The following is an 18,575-nucleotide window of genomic DNA, read 5'->3' as shown; positions in this document are numbered from 1 at the left end:
TATAGTATGTCGTCCAAAATCACCAAAAAAAAGTTATAGTATAGTATGTCGTCAAAAATCTGTCAAAAAAGTCATAGTATAGTATGTCGTCCAAAATCAATCAAAAAAAGTCATAGATTAGTATGTCGTCCAAAATTTGACAAAACTGTCATAGTTTGACAGTTTTGAGAAAAACCACACACATCCTATATCAAAATGTGCGGTTTGATTCAGAATGGCGGGCTATTACTTTTGTAAGTGTTTGAGCAACCATGGCGATAAAAATTGCAAAAAACTGCAAATAATTTCCACATACACATGAATGGGTGATGATCAACGAAATGGTCACAACCCAGCCCAATTTGTATCCCCACAGCTTAAGAGTCAGTGTCTTTTAAAGTGTGATTCCAACAAATTACCACTTTGTCTAAATACTTCAAGTTTTAAAGGTTCAATCCACCCAAATGTTACTCCTTTACCAGCAGAAGTCCTGCACCCGAGGACATCACCAGCAATAACAGCAGGCACGCTCGAAATTTCCCCACGGAATTTTCTAGTTAGTTCCTGTTGTTGACACAGATTTAATTTTTTTACAAAACAGAAACATTTAAATTCACTTTAGAAGCTTTAAAACCTGTAAATATCTTTAAAAATATATATCTTATTTTATTATGTTTTATGGTGGAGAATCACATGACAATGTTTACGATCAATTTCCTCCATGGACACTGCTAACTTTATTAGGAATAGGCTGCTGACACTGCTAACTTTCTTAGCAACAGTGTGCTAACGCTGCTAACTTTCTTAGCAACAGTCCGCTGACACTGCTAACTTTATTAGCAACAGTCTGCTGATACTGATAACTTTATTAGCAACAGGCTGCTGACACTGCTAACTTTATTAGCAAGAGTGTGCTAACGCTGCTAATTTTCTTAGCAACAGTCCACTGACGCTGCTAACTTCATTAACAACAGTCTGCTAACACTGCTAACTTTATTAGCAACAGGCTGCTGACACTGCTAACTTTCTTAGCAACAGTCATCTGACACTGCTAACTTTATTAACAACAGTCTGCTAACACTGCTAACTTTATTAGCAACAGTCTGCTAACACTTCTAACTTTATTAGCAATAGTCTGTTAACACTGCTAACTTTCGTAGCAACAGTGACGACATGGTCGTTAAGACATGATCGAACAGACATGATCAACATTTTGAATTTTCTAATTCTTTAAGTTTATGATTATTCTTTAATTGTATTCATGTTTTAATCAAGTGCTTTTACTTTTTGTTCGAATGCAAAAAAATAATGAATTAATTAGAAAAATATTTAAAAACCTCACAAAATATTCTGCCTTTTTTTTACAGACAAAAGAAAACATTGTTAGTTGTTGCCATAGAAACCAGCAGACCTGTACCTAAACACCTGAAAAAGAACATTTTGTACAGTGAAAGGCGAAATTTGACACCGGTGTGATTCAACAGACTAGGAGGAAAAACATTCCCGACCTTGTCCAGAGAACATGAAGTTTAAAACACATGTTTACAACGTCTCATGTTTGTGACGGTTAAGTCTTATTACATTTGTGTACACACACACACATACACACACACAACATGTAGATCAGGTGAATCTGAAAGTTGACACCAGGAATCAAAAACAGAAATGGAGGAGGAAAAGGTTTGAGGGCAGGAATGTGTTGTCTGGTCCTGTCGTACACACACACACACTCACACTCACACACACACACACACACTTGAGCCGTTAATATGAGACGTTGTAAACATATGAGGTGTGTGTGTGTGTGAGAGAGAGAGAGAGAGAAAGAGAGAGAGAGAGCGCTCACAGTGCCTCAAAACTCAAACCACAAAAAATAAAATAAATAAATGAAAAAGTGAGACTTGGCGTGAAACTAGTCCCGCAGTTTCGAGAAAAACTCCACATGTCCCATATCAAGATGTGAAAATGGTGTGCTACGACTTTCCTAAGCGTTTCGAGTAACCATGGTGACAAAAATCTCAAAAAACTGCAAATAATTTCCACATACACATTAATGGGAAATGGTCGAAAAAATGATCAGAACCGAGCCCACTTTGCAGCCTCATCATACTTAAATGTAGAGACGTGATTGAAACTTTAAAAAGGTCACCGGACTTGAGACTTGTATCACCTAAGTCAAGGTTTTGATATTTATTAAATTTTTTAAACAATCGCAGTTTATGTTTTGTATTAATATTGTAGTAATTTCAGATTTTATAATGAGTGTGTATTGCGCCTGTCAGAGTGGTGATGTCACTCACACTCTGCTGAGGTCCATGAAAACAATCACAAACTTCTCCTGCACACAATTCCCAACCCACACAGATAATTTGACATAAAAACGTTGCTATGGTTGTCGTCTAACCCTGCGAGTTGTTTTCATTTTCATATGACTTGCAGTTTTTCTTAAAATCACCTGAAAGCACAGAGAGTTCTGCTCTTCTTCACCCCCGTGTTAAAGCTCTGGAGTTTTTTTATAAATGAAGAAGAGGCTGATTTTAAAACTGTCATTTCTCTGTCAATTCATAGCCGTTTTTCACAAATTCATATGTTAGCCCGTGTGTTAGCCACCGTCTCTATCCACCATTTTCACTTTTATGATGAAAATGGCTGGAGAAGAGACGAGTCATCTGACATGTTGTCTGATTTATGTGTTTCCTGAGGGGGGCGTTACCTTGGCCCTAAAACCAGGTCATAAACAAACAGCCATTTTAGTGTGTGTGTGTGTGTGTGTGTGTCAGCTGATCTAGTCACACCTACGAGCAGGAAGTGTCTCTGATGCAAAGTCCGGCTTCAGCTGTGTATGACTTGGAATTCCAACGCAGGTGGGAATGGTCGCAGGTGGGCGTGGCTTCTTCTCCTGTGTTAACACACACACACGCTGATGGTTTAAAGTGGGTGTGGCCTGTGTGTGTGTGTGTGTGTTCTCCTCACCTGATACTTTAAAAACCTGTTTGACTGACGATGCAGCAACTTTTAAATCCTATTTATAGACACAAATCATTTTTGTTTACATGCAAATACAAGAGCATGAAAAACATTCTTTAAAGTTTAAAGACATTTAAAGGTCAAGTGTCCACTGTGGACAAGTGTCTTATAAATAAAGTTAGCATTGTTGCCTAAACAGCAAGAAAGTCGCTGGTTTGAATCCCGGGTTTGACAAAAACAATCAGTCAAACTTTATTTATAAAGCACTTTTCATACAAGACAACCCAACAAATATCTCAGCCAACATTTGACTTATGTGTTATGTAAGTGAGGAAGAGAAGGAAGCGAGGAAAGGAAGTGAGGAGACACTGGACAAAATATTGATACACTCAAAACAGGATGTAAATAAATAGTAGCAGATAAAATGGAATAGAAATTGATCAATCGTAAAGATCTCCCCATACTCTCATGTAGAGGATAAAGTAGCAGAGAATGAATGAATAAATGAATGAATGAATGAATGAATGAATGAGTGAGTGATTATGATTAATTGTTTGACATGCAGAGAGTTTGCAGGCCTGTCAATCTTCTTCTTCTTCTCTCGTGTTTCTCTCGTGTCAGCTGTTCATGCAGCGTCATGGACAGAATTTACAGGACACAAAGACTTCTTTTTGTTTTTGTTTTTTTTTTTTATCCCAGGTCCTGAATCTGGACTCGGTCTGACTCGATCCATGTTGCTTCTCATTAGCTGAGGAGAGTCGCTGGTCCAGAGGCTGAAGTGAGCCGGAGGGTCAGATTTGAGTGTGACATTTCAGGACAGTTCTCATCATAAAAAGTTGCCACGTGTTAGTTTGAAAGGCTGCTGACGTTTGTGGCGACCGCCGGCGGTCTGACATGTGTGCGTCGAGGTCGTCTGACCTCTGCGTCCAGCTGTGTCGCTCTGCTTTCACAGCTGCCCGAGTTTCACAAGGCGGCCACGGTGCGACGCAAACTGCAACGTCAAAATCTGAAATTCTTTAAAGATGACTCAGCATAAATTCAGTCTAAAAATGCTCTGGTTTTCTTCTTTTTCTTCTGTTACTTGGTCTCGACCAGTTTGAGTTTTCAGCTGAATTCAAACATGCAACAGTAATTATGTGTGTGTGTGAGTGTGTGAGTGGATTTAGCACAGTTTCAGTTTGGATTTTAAAAGTCCACTTTTAGTCGCACAGACACAATAATTCGATTTCCTTCTAACATGGACTGAATGTCAGTGATAGTGATAACTGAGGCTAAAGTGTGCTGAGATGATGACGCTTCATTCACTGTTTGGACTGAACGTATGTGATTATATCTCCACTCAGTCTCAGACGCCTTTTAATTTAATCTGTGTGGTGTAATTTAAAGGTCAGAGTAAGATTATGAAGCGTATACACTGTTTTTTTGTGGTTTGTAAACCAGGGTCTTTTTTCACACACACACACACACAGGCTCTTGACATGAGGCTTGTTATGTAATGGTTTGGTATGAAGCCCCTCCCCCACCCCTCTCTCTCTCTCTTCCACACACACAGACGATTGCCTCCGCGTGGACTCCATGTGGCTGCTGCCATGGAAACGAGGCACGTGGTGTGAGACATGTTCTTGATGAGGCTTCCCTTTGTCTGGTCCACTTTGCCTTCACCTTCCACCAGTGTTTGGTCAAATCTGACCCAGTTAGACCCAGTCAAATCGTGGTGATCCTGGTTAAAAACTGCAATGTTAGTGTTTGTTTACTCCTCCATGTTGGCAGGAAAAACTTGTGAAAAATGAACGGCAGCAGTGCTGATCTTCACTGTCACTTTCATTCCACACACATGGAGAAAAACATCACAGAAACCTGAAAGACTGAATACACGTGGTCCTTATACTGTCCCTGGAGTGGACATTATCCTGGACCTACACCGTCTTGGACTTGGACTTTCCCCTTAACTGTTAGGGCTAGCTGTTAGCATCTCCAGCTCCAGAGAATGTTTACACATCCCAATAAAAGCACGCAAAATAAATAAGATATTTACGTTCATTAGCGTTGGATTCTGTTACGACACTGAAGCCAGCTTCCTGGTCAGCAGTTAAGGGGGAAACTTAAGGGTTTTGGTTGCGTGACGTCAGCTAATGGAGCTCTATTGAAACTTCTGAGGATAAGTCCACTTAGATGCAGACGTGTTTGACATCTGACTTCCTGCCAAAATGGCATTGATTTGATTGCGTGACACGAGCTAACTGAGCTTTACCTTTCAAACATTCACATACTCTCCTACAACACATGCTACACCACATTGTTTTATGGAATAAAAAGACATAAATAAAAAATGCTTTAAAAACACTGTCACACCCTCAAAATGAGGTTGGGTTTGAGGAACACTGGAGACGAATGATCAGAAATGTAGTCTGTGCTCGAGTTGTTGTTTCAATGACGCAGTCACACGTTCACACCCCCGTGTACAGACACTCTGTACAACAGGATAACAGTGAGGAGGAGGAGGAGGAGGAGGAGGAGGAGGAGGACGTCTTGTAACGTAGAGGGAGGAGGTGAGAATAGGGCGTGCATCAGTGGAACAATATGTACACAAGGTATTTCTGTTTGATTTTCCACTTCCTCAGACTTTAAACTACTTTGCTATGAGCAGCATTTAGTAATCAGAATTTTAATTATTACGTTCCAAACTGACATAGTTACCTTTAACCAGGAGGTTATGTTTGTCTTAGCAACTTCCTGTCCGCAGTTTTTGACGCATGAATCAGGATGTTTTACGGTGATTGAAGATCACACAAGAATATTTCCATTTAATTCTGGTGAGAATCTACTCACCGATGAACCCAGTCCAGTTTGGACCAACTTTACATCTTTACTTCACAAAAACCTGTGTGATTTAACGTGACTTCAGAATATAAACAGACGGTCGGTGACTGTGCGATGTTTTTGTGCCGAGGTTTGATGAAGTCACAGCTGAGAAGACAAGACAACCAGATAATCTGTTCAAATCAAAATCAGAATCAAATATTTCTAAAGAAATGAGAGTGTTTCCACTGAGTGGAAGTGACTAATAAAAATACCAGAGAAGACGATCAACACTAAAATATGACCTGGATGCGTCTGCTGTCAGATTCCACTTTAATTGGCCTTTACACTGACGAAGTCAGGCCTGTTCACTTAAAATGTAACGTTAATAACAACCTCTGTGTGAGTCAGTGTGAGTGAGCGCGAGAAAGAGACGCGAGGAACTGCAGTAAAACTCTAAACTCTACTGCTAACATGGAACAAGTATTTCTTAGTGTTTTCTTCAAACAAGGAAATATAACAAAAGATGAATGAGGAATGAGGTTCAAGGTTTTAGATAAAATACAACAATAATAATAATACACAAAGAAATAATGAGTGTATTAGGCAGTATAAAAATGTCTCTGCATGTAAATTCTTAGAGTTAGACTTAGAGTTAGACTTAGAGTCTTAGAGTCTCTAAGTTGTCCGACTAAGTTGTCCGACTGTCTGTCTTAGTTGGACTGCGACGTTAGCTCCATTAAAGTATGCATGTAAAAATGAATTCCGATTCACAGTTTCCTGGTCAGCAGTTAAGGGGGAAACTTAAGGGTTTTGTTTGTGTGACATTAGCTAACGGAGTTCTACTGAAATAACATCAACATTGTAATATTAACCCTCTGACCTGAGAAAAATCCACTTTCAGGAAACACGACAGCACCTGAGTCACATTCTTCTAAATCTGACTTCCTGCCAAAATGGCGTTGATTTGGTTGCGTGACACGAGCTAACTGACCTCTGTGTTACGTTTCTAACATTCACACATTCACCTACTCACTCACAACCTCCAACACATGCTACAGTACATTGTTTTATTGAATAAACACGATAAAAAGACATAAATAAAAGGTTTAAATGCTCTTAAAACAAAAGCATTGATAAAAAAAAGTGTGTCACTATGGGCGGAGTCACGTGTGGATGGTGTCCGTCTGGTGGTGGAGAGTCAACAATCTACTGTTTTTCTTGTGATGACACGTACTGTAGCGTTAAAGAGACCAGACGAACAGAACGGGGGCTCCTTTTTTAACGAAGAGTTATTGAATTTGGTTCTTTGCTGCACATCTTTCAACACATGGAATCTGTTTTTCACAGCTGACGCTCCTGAATGCTCCCCCAGAGGTTGTGTGTTGCTCTCTCTTCTGGTTTTCTAGTGATGAATAAAACATGAAAAGTTAAACAGCAGTGTCTTAATGTTAACTTATCAGTGCTTTTGAAACGCTGAAGTGCTGGATGTTGTTGCATGTTTTGCCTGCAGGACGTTTCCTGTCTTTTCTTGGTTAGTTTCAGTGAAATTTCACCGTTTGGGTTAAAAATGAACTCCTTTGTTTGTGCAGAAAAACAAAGTCCTTCTCCGTGCAGCTCGGCCTCGCTGCCTTCACCAGACTGCGTTTCCTTCCACAGGTGCAGTCACCTGACACTGACAGTGACACTGGGGTGGGATTATCACCACAAAGCACCAACAAAGCAAATAAACGTCTCTTTGTTAGAGTTTGCTGATGTGTGCGTCGCTGTCGCAATAAAACAATTACTCAGACCTGGTCACATTAGTGATTACAATTCCTGATTTGATTGTATTAATTAGCCCTGAGGGATTCAACATGACCTAAAATGAGAAACCACAGTGGACAGCCTCCACTAAATTATTGAGGACTTTCACAAACGAACAAGGACTTTGACCCAATCGCACAACCCGGGAGACAAAGTAAAAAACAAACCGTCTTTTATTTTGAAAATGCAACGAAAACCACTCACAAGAGGGAAAAAAGTAGTAACAAAAATCAGGGCTTGACAAATTAGCAAACTAAAGTACAAAACCTGACGAGGGAGACACAGACCATAATATACACACGACACGGTAATGGGGAACAGGTGGAAACAATCAGACTGGTGGGGAAGACAATCAGACTGGTGGGGAAGGGGCAAGTTACCTGAAATGAGAGAGAAATTTCAAAATAAAACAGGAAACCACAAGACAACATTGACACAAGCAGCTTTCTTTGTCATGACAAAAGCTTGGGATGCATCGATATCAGTATGAGGTTTAGGGACCGATGATGCCGTAGTGTATTTGTATTTGTTAAACGTTACTTTGTTACTTTGGAAACACTTTCAGATGGAAAGTAGAGCCGAGTGTAACCTGTGACAAAAGTCACTCCTTCAACACAAGTTATTTCCATAAAACAGCGTAAGATTAAGTATTATTTAAAAATAAAATAAAGTCTATCTGTTCAAAAATGTGGCGTTCCATTACAAACCCGGCTAATCTCTGGTTTAGTCCTCACTCTTCCGAAGCATTTGGAGGAGAGTGTAGATGTTTAAATAGTATCGAATGTTGTATTTTGTTCAAAGTAAAATTGAGGCAAATGAAATGAGTTTGCTGTAATGGTATTATTAAGTACTCAGTATCAGCATGTACCTAAATGTAAGTAATCATACTTCTAGCCATCGTAATTCGTGATTAAGACTTGGAGGGGACGTTGTTCGTGAGACTTAAACCACATTTCAAGACCAAATGTTAAAAGATTTGTTGAGGATTTTTACCGTGTGAGGGCAAAATTCTGGTGTTTTTATACGCTGATGATATTGTGTTGTTTTAAGGAAATACCATGATTTTCAGGTGTGTTTTTTGTGCCTTAACCTAAATCTAACCTTAAATCACAAGTGTCATTAATCACTTTAGCTGATCAAATGGGACAATGTTTGACTTGACGCTGACTAATTATTATTTCATAAGATCATTAAAGCGTGTCATGAAACTGGTCTGTGTTTTTTTCAGGTCTGTTCACAAACATCTAACAAAGACACAAGCTTTTAAAGAAGATAACGACAACAGCTACTCGTGAGAAGACGACATGTCTCACCAAAGGTCACTCAGAGAAGACACAGCTGTGCGAGAGACGGAGCGTGAGACATTAACATTAAGCAGAAAAGCTTCTGTGGGTCACACTGTCAGCCCCAGTGACACCACTGATCCCAGTCCATGGATGTATTTCAACTTTTGAATTCAAAGAGTTCATTTTCAAGTGTCTTTTCATTATCTATTTATTGACATTGATCTCATTTATGGGCTCAGTGCTGCTGTAATTTCATTTTCTCTAACCTGAAAATGAAATTTTTGAGCTTGAAAAGAGCTACATGAATACAAATATTATATTATTAGGAAGCGAGCCACGGATGGCAGGGGTCCAAATGGCTTCTGGCACGAATTTGTGCGATTATTATTCTATCCGTGGTTTGCGGTCATTTTTGAAGTTGTTAACGTGCATAAAAACTCTTGAAACTTGGCATGGAGGTCAAGGTGCTACGGTGGTGAGAGGAGTGGTGAGGATTTTTGATGACGACATCAAATTAAGGAAGTGCCGATCCGCTTCGCAGAGCCCAGGAAAACAATACAACACTATTTTCTCAGCAGTGGCTGAACTGTTTGTTCAGAAACTTTAGGGTTTCATAAACGAGGTCATGACGCAGATACACACACACAAACGCAGCGTTAATTGGAGCTTCCGGTCTATGTGGGCTTTAATTATTTTGTGCTGTGACTGAAATTGAATTAAGATCAACCAACCAGTTTTTCCTGTTTTTCAAACAGTTAATCATTTTGGAATTTAGCGTGACTGTATGATTACGCCCCTGTGTGTAATATAAAGGTGTATTTTGGCTAGTTTGTAATTTAAGTGACACACCTTCCTCAGCTCGGGAATGAACACAGCACGGAAGGTTGTTATTAAGTTTCAATTATCTCTTTTAAAATCCAACTAATTACTTTTATAGTGTTAGTTAATTAACATAGTTTGCACAACTGAAGACTCATGGTGCAAATGTTTCACCCTCCCTGTTCCTTCCTGTACTAGTCGTTCACGGTGTGTGCCGACGTGTCAGAGCTCCATACCAGGACGACAGGTACACACACTAATTTTAGGCTGTGCCATTTAAGCACACACACACTGAAAGTCTCATGTGATCACATGACAGAACAGCTGCGTTAAGATGTTTAGGGGCTTGACGTCACACTCGTGTTTCTAATCAGGGTGTGGTTAGAGTAAGCAGAAGGATGTGGATTCTCCTCTGTCTTGATTTGCGTAACATGACAGTTAATTTCCCCCAAACGGCACTCACATTTCACTTGAATCTGCAGAATCAGCTGACCGTCTGAATGCAACAAAACCGGTTCCCATCGAAACAAACCTTCAGGCAAAGCAGGACACGAGCCAAGAGCACACGGAAGTCAAGATGTAAAAATGTTAACAGTTTATTTCATATTTCTTGTAAGTGACAATTACAAGTGGAAACCCCCCACAAAACCAGACATGTGTTATTCAAAAACATACAAAAGTAGATTGGCTTACATTACGATTGTGACTGTCTACAACACGACTGTGCCCCGACTGCGACAGCGGCTTCGACGCTGAAGAACATTCAACGCCTCACGGATCCTTTACAACATCAACATCCTGTGTTTTCATTAGTACAAGTTCAACAACAATGTCGCCGACAGAAAGGCAGTGTCATGGTGAGAGGTAAAAGACAAAGAAAAAGACAGGAGCAGCGCATCAACGCATTTCATCTGTCAGGAAAAAAAACAACAGAAAGATCAACCCACCGAGTGTTTAAAGGTTTAAGTGATAGATAGTGATAGTGATAGAGGTTTAGTTGCAGTGTGTTTGTATGAGGGACTGCCATTCATCTAAGAACTTATACACACCCATCTATCTCAACATTACACAAAGCTTTTCATTAAGTAATTTTACTTACTGTCAGGAAACTCAAGTTTGTAAACATCTCACTCTCCCACACCAAAGTCCATAGAGAAAATGACTGATTTTAGCTGGCGGGGACAAAGGAGCTGCTGCTCTGCTGCTGCCTTGTTTGGCAAGTTTGTGACACTGAGGTCAAGCTGAACAAAGGATTTCACTGACGTCACACATAAGACATTTGAATTTAGTGATGGAGGCAGCAGTGGATCAACTCCTGTGTGTGATGTTAAAATCACTGATTTTCTCTCTGGACTTTGGTGTGGGAGAGTGAGTGGTTTATAAACTTCAGTTTCCTGTTGAAAAAGTCTGTCTAACAGTGAGAAAGATATCGTAGACTTGAGCTAAGTCTTTAGTTAAGTGAGTGACTGACCTCATGTCGTCACTGGTCAGTCATGTTTTCACAGGGTGTCAGTACCTCATGCAACCTCACATCAACAAAACCTCAACTCCTTGAATACAGTACTCATAACGTCTCTTTGTCTGCGACTGTTCATTTGGTGTAATCCCGGGGCTCCTCCCCTTCTTCTTTGAGTAAACACGTGCGCACCAGCGCCTCTGTGACGATGTACGGGTCACAGTTAGCCGACGGGCGGCGGTCCTCGAAGTAGCCCTTCATATCCTTCCCCACAGTGCGCGGGATGCGGATGCTGGCTCCACGGTTAGCCACGCCCGCGGAAAACTCGTCAATGCTGGAGGTTTCGTGACGACCTGTGAGGCGTCTGGCGTTGTCCAGCCCACCTTTGGGATCGTAGGCCCGGATGTGATACTGGTGTCTCTTCGACAGCCTGTCGATCGCGTCCTCAATGACTCTGTGAGGAAAAGAGAGGCTTAGAAACAATCAAAAATAAAATACACACATAAACTCTCTGAAACACTTTATTTCACCCCCAAACAACCTTATGGCCTCCAATTTGCCAAAACATAGCATTTTTTGTGATGTTTAAAAACATTCTAGTCAATAATACACTGTGTAAAGAAATAGTCACACTCATCACCTTAAGGACAAAAATGTACCCATTAAAACTCATAATAAACGTGTTTTCATCCCACTGTAATTAGAACCAAGTGGAAAGTGGTCATGACATCACCCACAGGAAGCTGAACTCCAATTCTGAAGCCTAGAGATTCGCAATTTGTCGCCGCCATGTTGACGTTTTGCAAATGGGAGCTCACAGACATCACCTGTCAATCACACTGTTGTCCGCTCATATGTGTCATATCTTTGCTCCTCTAAATGAAACTAGACCATGAACTCCCCAGGAAAATATTAACTGATGTTAGAATTCAAGTCAGAAGAAGAATAGTTTTCTCCAGGCTTAAATTGAGTCACCCCCTAGACGCTATTTAATATATTCTTAATTTCTGACTAGCTACAGGAGAAATGCCAAAGACCACATAACTTTTTTGAATACGTTTTACGATTAGAACACAAACTCATGTTGATATACTTTCATTCTGAGGCGCTGGCCTCAAATTTAAACGTTTTATGATTCAGAATCAAACACGTTTCCACAGTGTTGTAGGAACTTTTTTAAAGATCAGGACTGATGTTGCGTTAAAAAAATGAATTTGTTCAAATAGAAAAAATATATTTGGTTTGATAGCAGTAAATACGAATGAGCCAGTTTTGCTGTTATGTGCTCAGAGGGTAGTTCTTTATAGAAAATGGAAAATATTTAAGGTGAGGAAAGTGTTTTTTAGTTAAGGTTAAATGAGGGTTAATACATTCACACAACAAAAAGTCATCCTTACTTCAGTCCGCCATCCTCTCGCATTTCCTTTGTGCTGAAATTGGTGTGGCAGCCGGCACCGTTCCAGTTCCCTGAGATAGGCTTGGGGTCAAAGGACACCACGACTCCAAAATCCTCACAGACCCGGTGAAGGATGAAGCGAGCGATCCACAGGTGGTCCCCCATGTTGATGCCTTCACAAGGGCCAACCTGAAACTCCCACTGAAACACACAACACCGGGATTTTACAATTTCATCGTAATAATAACTTAACTAAGACTCAAATTGTGACTTAACTCGGATTTAGGGACAGAGCGATACACGATTTTACTGAACAACGTGTTAAAAAGCATTCGCTGGAAGTTTGCGGTGAATTTCGACTTTTAAAATATTGTCTCGCTCGCCAACGTACATTTACAACAAGTGCCACAAGGCGGAGCCTGAATCTTTCCAGTCATTCCAGGATGTCATGATTTATGATTATTTTGAAGTGTGTTTGTTTGAGGTAGTGATATCTATGTCACATGTTCACGTCTTTATCTCACTGTCAGACAGACTTCTCCAACAGGAAAGTGAAGTTTGTAAACCACTCACTCTCCCACACCAAAGTCCATTGAGAAAATCAGTGATTTTAGCTCACAGAGACACAGGAGCTTCTGGTCCTCTGCTGCCTCGAGTGGTCACTTTGTGTGACTGACGGATGGAGGCAGCAGTGGATCAACAACTCCTCTTTGAATGATTACAAACATGAATAAGTCAGGATCAGTGTGGTTATATCGTCCCACGACGCCTACAACTGTTTTCCTGCTTTGGAAAGTGACAGGTGATTACCTGAGCTGGCATGACCTCAGCGTTGGTGCCACAGATCTGAACTCCAGCGTACAGACAGGCTCTGTAATGAGCCTCCACCACATCGCGTCCGTACGCTTTATCTGCTCCCACGCCACAGTAATAAGGTCCTGACCGGGCGGAAGGAAACTGGACGTTAACACTCATGTGTCACTCACACACCTGAGATAAAACCGGGAACCCGGACCGTACAAACTCACCTTGTGGACCCGGGAAGCCGTTGGAGGGCCAGCCGAACGGGTGACCGTCTGTGCCCAGCAGGGTGTACTCCTGCTCCATACCGAACCACGGGTGGTTGTTCTCCACCATGCTCATGATCTTATTACACGTCTGCCGCAGGTTCGTCTCTGTGGGCACAGCATCAGCAACAATAAAGACACCACATTTAATCACTTTGTTTATCGTCCAGTGTGTAACGTTTACGAAGTTCAGTGCGGTACATATGTTTTTGTGTTTCCATGAGAAATAGAACTAAAATAACCAGCTTCAACTGTTCCCTTTAGGGACCAGGAGCCCCTTACCATGCCGTACCGTACTGTACCGTACAAACTTTTGTTTGGTTTAGTTGTTGGTCACTGCTTTGATGTGATTGAACATTACGGGCCAACAACTTGACAAACAACCGTAAGGTGGCCTCGACAACCGACTCGCAAAATGCCGTGTCGTTCCCATTCTTACTTTGGTGAGACAGATCTTGAAATTTCCTCTCTCTTTCTTAACTTTACTCGCTCATTGTTCTGCACAAACTCTCACGTCAACGGTCGATGAGAGAGACAGTGGACAGTGTCCACAACACCGCTAGTAACACGCTTGTCCTGCGTAGGCCTCGTCTACGTACATCAAGCAGCGCAGGATGTGAAACAGGAAGTGGCGTAACAAACATAATCAATATCTTAACATTGAATTCAACGATTACAAGTAAACATTTTGGCCATTTAAGTGACAAAAGCTTAATCTGGGAGCATTCAATTGTAAGGGTTTGAAGATCTTGTTTAGATTGTGTTTTTGTCAAATTCAAATGTAAACAGAATGAAATCAAAGTCATGTCTTACATGTCTTGTACAAAGAACTGGGGAAACCTCTGTCGGCCTCACCTGCAGGTTTGCGGTTGTACTTGAGGACTTCACACAGCACCAGCTTGTTGGGGTCTTGCCTGAACGGGTCTCTGAACATGGCCACCGGGATCAGGAACATGTCGCTGTTGGAGCCCTCGGACTGATACGTGCTGGAGCCGTCAAAGTTCCACTCGGGAAGTTCTGTCAGAGAGAAGAGATACAACCCTGACATGAATGAGGAGAGCGGAGAGAACGCGCTGTAGATTACTGTTCTCTGTGTTTGGTTATTAACTTCTCTTCATCTTTACTCCAGAGACTCACTGAAAGTATAAGATTCAAAGCCAGCGTCTCTGGATTCGGGGGCATAAATACTTTCCACTATCTTCAGTTTTTCCTGCCAAAATGGCGTCGTTTAGGTCGACGTCACATGACCAAAACGATGCCATTTTGACAGGAAACGCCACCATCCCTGACATGGGATTCTAAGATGGCTGCCACTTGTACAAACACTGATAGTTTTACCGTTCATTTCACTTCTGTCATGTTTGTTTCAGCGTCGTAAACTTGTTGCTACGACGTTTGTGCTAACAATAGCTACATACGTTTGCGTTTCTCAACTTAACAAGCAATACACAAACAATGCTAAACGTGACTTAATACTGTTGTATTATCACAGTAATTAGGTAGCATATCGTCATAATAAGATAATAATACACTAGTCACAATAATATTACAAAATAACAATTGTATTTATATTGTTTTCTGGATAGAAATGAATACGCCAATAAGTCAACAGATATTAAATCAATGTTGATCAATAAATATATACAAGATATTCTCATAAAGAAGCAAAGAAATATAGAAATAACTCTTAAAAACTGATAATAATTGAAGTCTAAAATGAACTGATGAAACCAGATCATCTCATCTCACCCTCGATGGTCTTGGGTTCAGAATCCAAAGTTCTGGTCTTACAGCGCAGTCCCTCTCCTGAGCCGTCGATCCAGATGTACATGGCCTGGACTTTGTCGCCCTGAGGAAGACTCATGTACTGCTGCTTCACAGCTTTGTTCAACTTTGAACTCGATGATGTGGCCATTTTCTCGACCTGACCACCAAAACCTGCACACACACACGCACACACACACACACACACACACACACACACGCACACACACACGCACACACACACAGGAAGAATGACATGATGAAAACTGAAAGTAACCTTGTTGTTACAGAATATAAAGGATTTTTGAGGGAGGGTAACTTGTACTTTTTGATGGGTTTTTTTTACGTAAGAATGTTTTTCTTTCAATTAATGAACTTTATTACATTTCAAGTCACTCAGTAATTAAAAGAAGGTAATTGAAAAAAATGTTTTCCAGTGTTTTCACTGTTAAAAAAAGTAATACTCCAAGTGCTTTCTATTTCTTTTCAATTTAACTTAAGTCGACTTTTCAGAAGTCAAATGACATTAAAGCAATAATACTTTAACTTGAATAGAAGATTTTAGTTTCCTTTTCACCTACGTTCAAGTTTATGAAACCACTCACTCTCTCACACCAAAGTCCACAGAGAAAAACATCACAGGAGTTCACGAGTTGTTGATCCACTGCTGCCTCCATCACTAAGTTCAAACGTCTTATTTTGTGACTGTGTGAAATCCTTTGTTTGGATTGAGCTCATGGTCATAAAGTTAAACACAGCAGCTTCTGTTTTTCTCTATGGACTTTGGTGTGGCAGAGTGAAAGTTTAAAGCAGGAAAATCTTGTCCCACGGTCTAGTCTCACTTAGATCGTGACAAAAAGGTGTTTCAAGTGAATATGTAGACGTCATACAACCATCACAATGTTCAGCTGTGTTATCAATGATGTGGGAAAAACATACAAACATTTTAACGTCAGTGAAATATTATTGTACAATAAAGAAAAATTCTACTGTCACATGAATGTGAGAGGGTGAGGATTTTCTTACCGGATGTTAAGTGAAGATAAAGACGAGCAGCAGAGAAGCAGCAGTGAACGCAGCAGTGAACGCAGCAGAGAGGTGGCGCTCACACGCTCGGTCGTTGTTCATTCCTGCTGTTCTGCGCGTCCTGGTGCATTTATACAGCTGCGCTCGCGCTCATTGGCTGAGGGCAAACGTGACCACGTCGTGCTGAGGAAATGCCAGTGACGTCAGCGCAGTGGCTCCTCCCCCGCCTCCCTCTCTCCTCCTCCCCCTTCACACAAACACCTTAAATTATGAAACACCAAGTAAGAACAAGTACGAACAAGTAAGAAGAAGTAAGAAAAAAAGAGGAAGCAAGAAAAAGTAAGAAAAAGAAGAAAATCAGGTGAAAACATCAAAGACAAGAACAGAGTGACGTCACACACGCGCACACAGTGATTTTTATATACAGGTCCAGGGCTCCCTCTAGTGGCCGTGTGGTGACTTACACAGTAATACTTAAATAATAAAAACATGAATTAGAGAAATCGCTGATTACAAATGTAATAAACACATATTTCTTAATAAAGTAAATGAATGAATTCATGAATGAAGAGTAATAAATAAAATAAATATATAAAAATGTCATGCTTTTCATTTCAAACTGTTTTAAATATGAAATTATTATTATGTGTTATTGTAGTAATAATCATAATAATAATAATAATAATAGTAATAATAATAATATTTATTATTGTTATTATTTTCCTCCATAGTATTCACTATGTGTGTACACTATAAGTGAACGCGTGAAAAGGTGAATGAGTGTAAAAGTGAAAGAGTGAAAAAGGTGAATGAGTGAAAATTGAAAGAGTGAATGAGTAAAATGATGAACAAGTGAAAAAGGTGAATGATTAAAACGTGAAAGAGTGAAAAAGTGAATGAGTATAAAGGTGAACGAGTGAAAAAGGTGAATGAGTGAACAGTGAGATTGAATGTGAGCTGAACTTTGTTGATGAAGTTTATTGTGGTGACGTCGTTTTAACTGAGATTTTAATCTCACGGAACAAAAACGGCTTCAATGAATAAAATACAGTTTGTTGCTCGAGGGAACTGAGGCACAGAAACACAAACACAATGTGTTTTAAATATCTATTTAAAAAAAGGCAACACATGTTTGTGTTCTATGAATAAAACAGAGAAAAAAAAACCACATTTATTTATTTAACATGAAAAACTTTAATGTTGAAACAAAAGGCAGTTTTAATTCTAATAAATGTGACTTGTTAGTTGCATGATGTTAATACAGAGAGTGAATTATGAATCAATAAAACCTGTAAATCCATGAAATATCAGTCATCTACAGTATTTCACTTTATCATAAAATCACGTCTTTATTCATGTCACCACATTTTAAACTCTTGTTATTTTAAACAAGAGTTTCATGTCAAATGTATTATCATTTTTCTGCATTTGAACATTAGTGCAGTTTTGTATTTTAAATATGAAATAAACAAATGGTATTATTGTTATTATTATTATTGTTGTTATATTATTATTGTTATTGTTATTATTACTATTGTTGGTATTGTTATTACTGTAATTATTATTTTATAATTATTATATTATTACTATCATTATTATTATTATCATTATCATTATTGTATCAACATTGTCAGAAAACAGAAAGTGGAAAATCAAGTTATCACATGATCTGTGATCACACTCTGACCTCTAGTGGCTAAAAGGTGAAAATGTATTCACTATTACAATAAATCATTTACAGCTCTATTTACCGTTTATGACACTTTTCTTATACAAAATATTACTATAACTCGCACAAACCCAGGCAATTTGAAACTAATCGAACAGAAAGTGGCGTGAAAAATATTAATCTGTGAAGGGGAAATGAAAGAAAAAAGTAATGTGATAAATAGAAAATAAATAACAATAATAATAAATAAATAATAATTAATAGAAAAAGATTAAATAGAAAATAATTTTAAATCAAAACTGTCCAGGCTGTACCCCACCTATCGCCCGATGTAGCTGAGATTACATCTGATAACTGACTGAAATCATTTTTATTATTTTAATAATAAAACTTTTAATTGAGATTAAAAATGTCTTTTACAAGTGTGTCCTGGCCAACACAGGCAGCAGCATAATCACACACACACACACACACACACAAAGTGCAAACATTTGCTACAATAACAATAATAAAAACATCCACAGCCACATGTTCCTGCCTC

At 39.6% G+C, this 18,575-nt stretch overlaps 1 protein-coding gene across 1 annotated transcript; it reads right to left on the bottom strand.

The window, feature by feature from the left end:
* Positions 1-10,236: 10,236 nt before the first annotated feature.
* LOC122759923 (glutamine synthetase) lies at positions 10,237-16,475 on the bottom strand. Its single transcript, XM_044014927.1, has 7 exons — positions 16,366-16,475; positions 15,325-15,513; positions 14,431-14,592; positions 13,537-13,683; positions 13,319-13,446; positions 12,510-12,709; positions 10,237-11,566 (listed from the first exon to the last, which is right to left on the bottom strand). The coding sequence occupies exons 2-7, from the start codon at positions 15,488-15,490 to the stop codon at positions 11,248-11,250; spliced, it is 1,122 nt and encodes a 373-aa protein (XP_043870862.1). The 5' UTR covers positions 15,491-15,513; positions 16,366-16,475; the 3' UTR covers positions 10,237-11,247.
* Positions 16,476-18,575: the final 2,100 nt, after the last annotated feature.

Source organism: Solea senegalensis, unplaced genomic scaffold, assembly GCF_019176455.1.
Source record: "Solea senegalensis isolate Sse05_10M unplaced genomic scaffold, IFAPA_SoseM_1 scf7180000012646, whole genome shotgun sequence".
NCBI lineage: Eukaryota > Metazoa > Chordata > Actinopteri > Pleuronectiformes > Soleidae > Solea > Solea senegalensis.
Note: the sequence above shows the minus strand (reverse complement) of the source record. Positions and strands in the feature narration are given on the sequence as shown.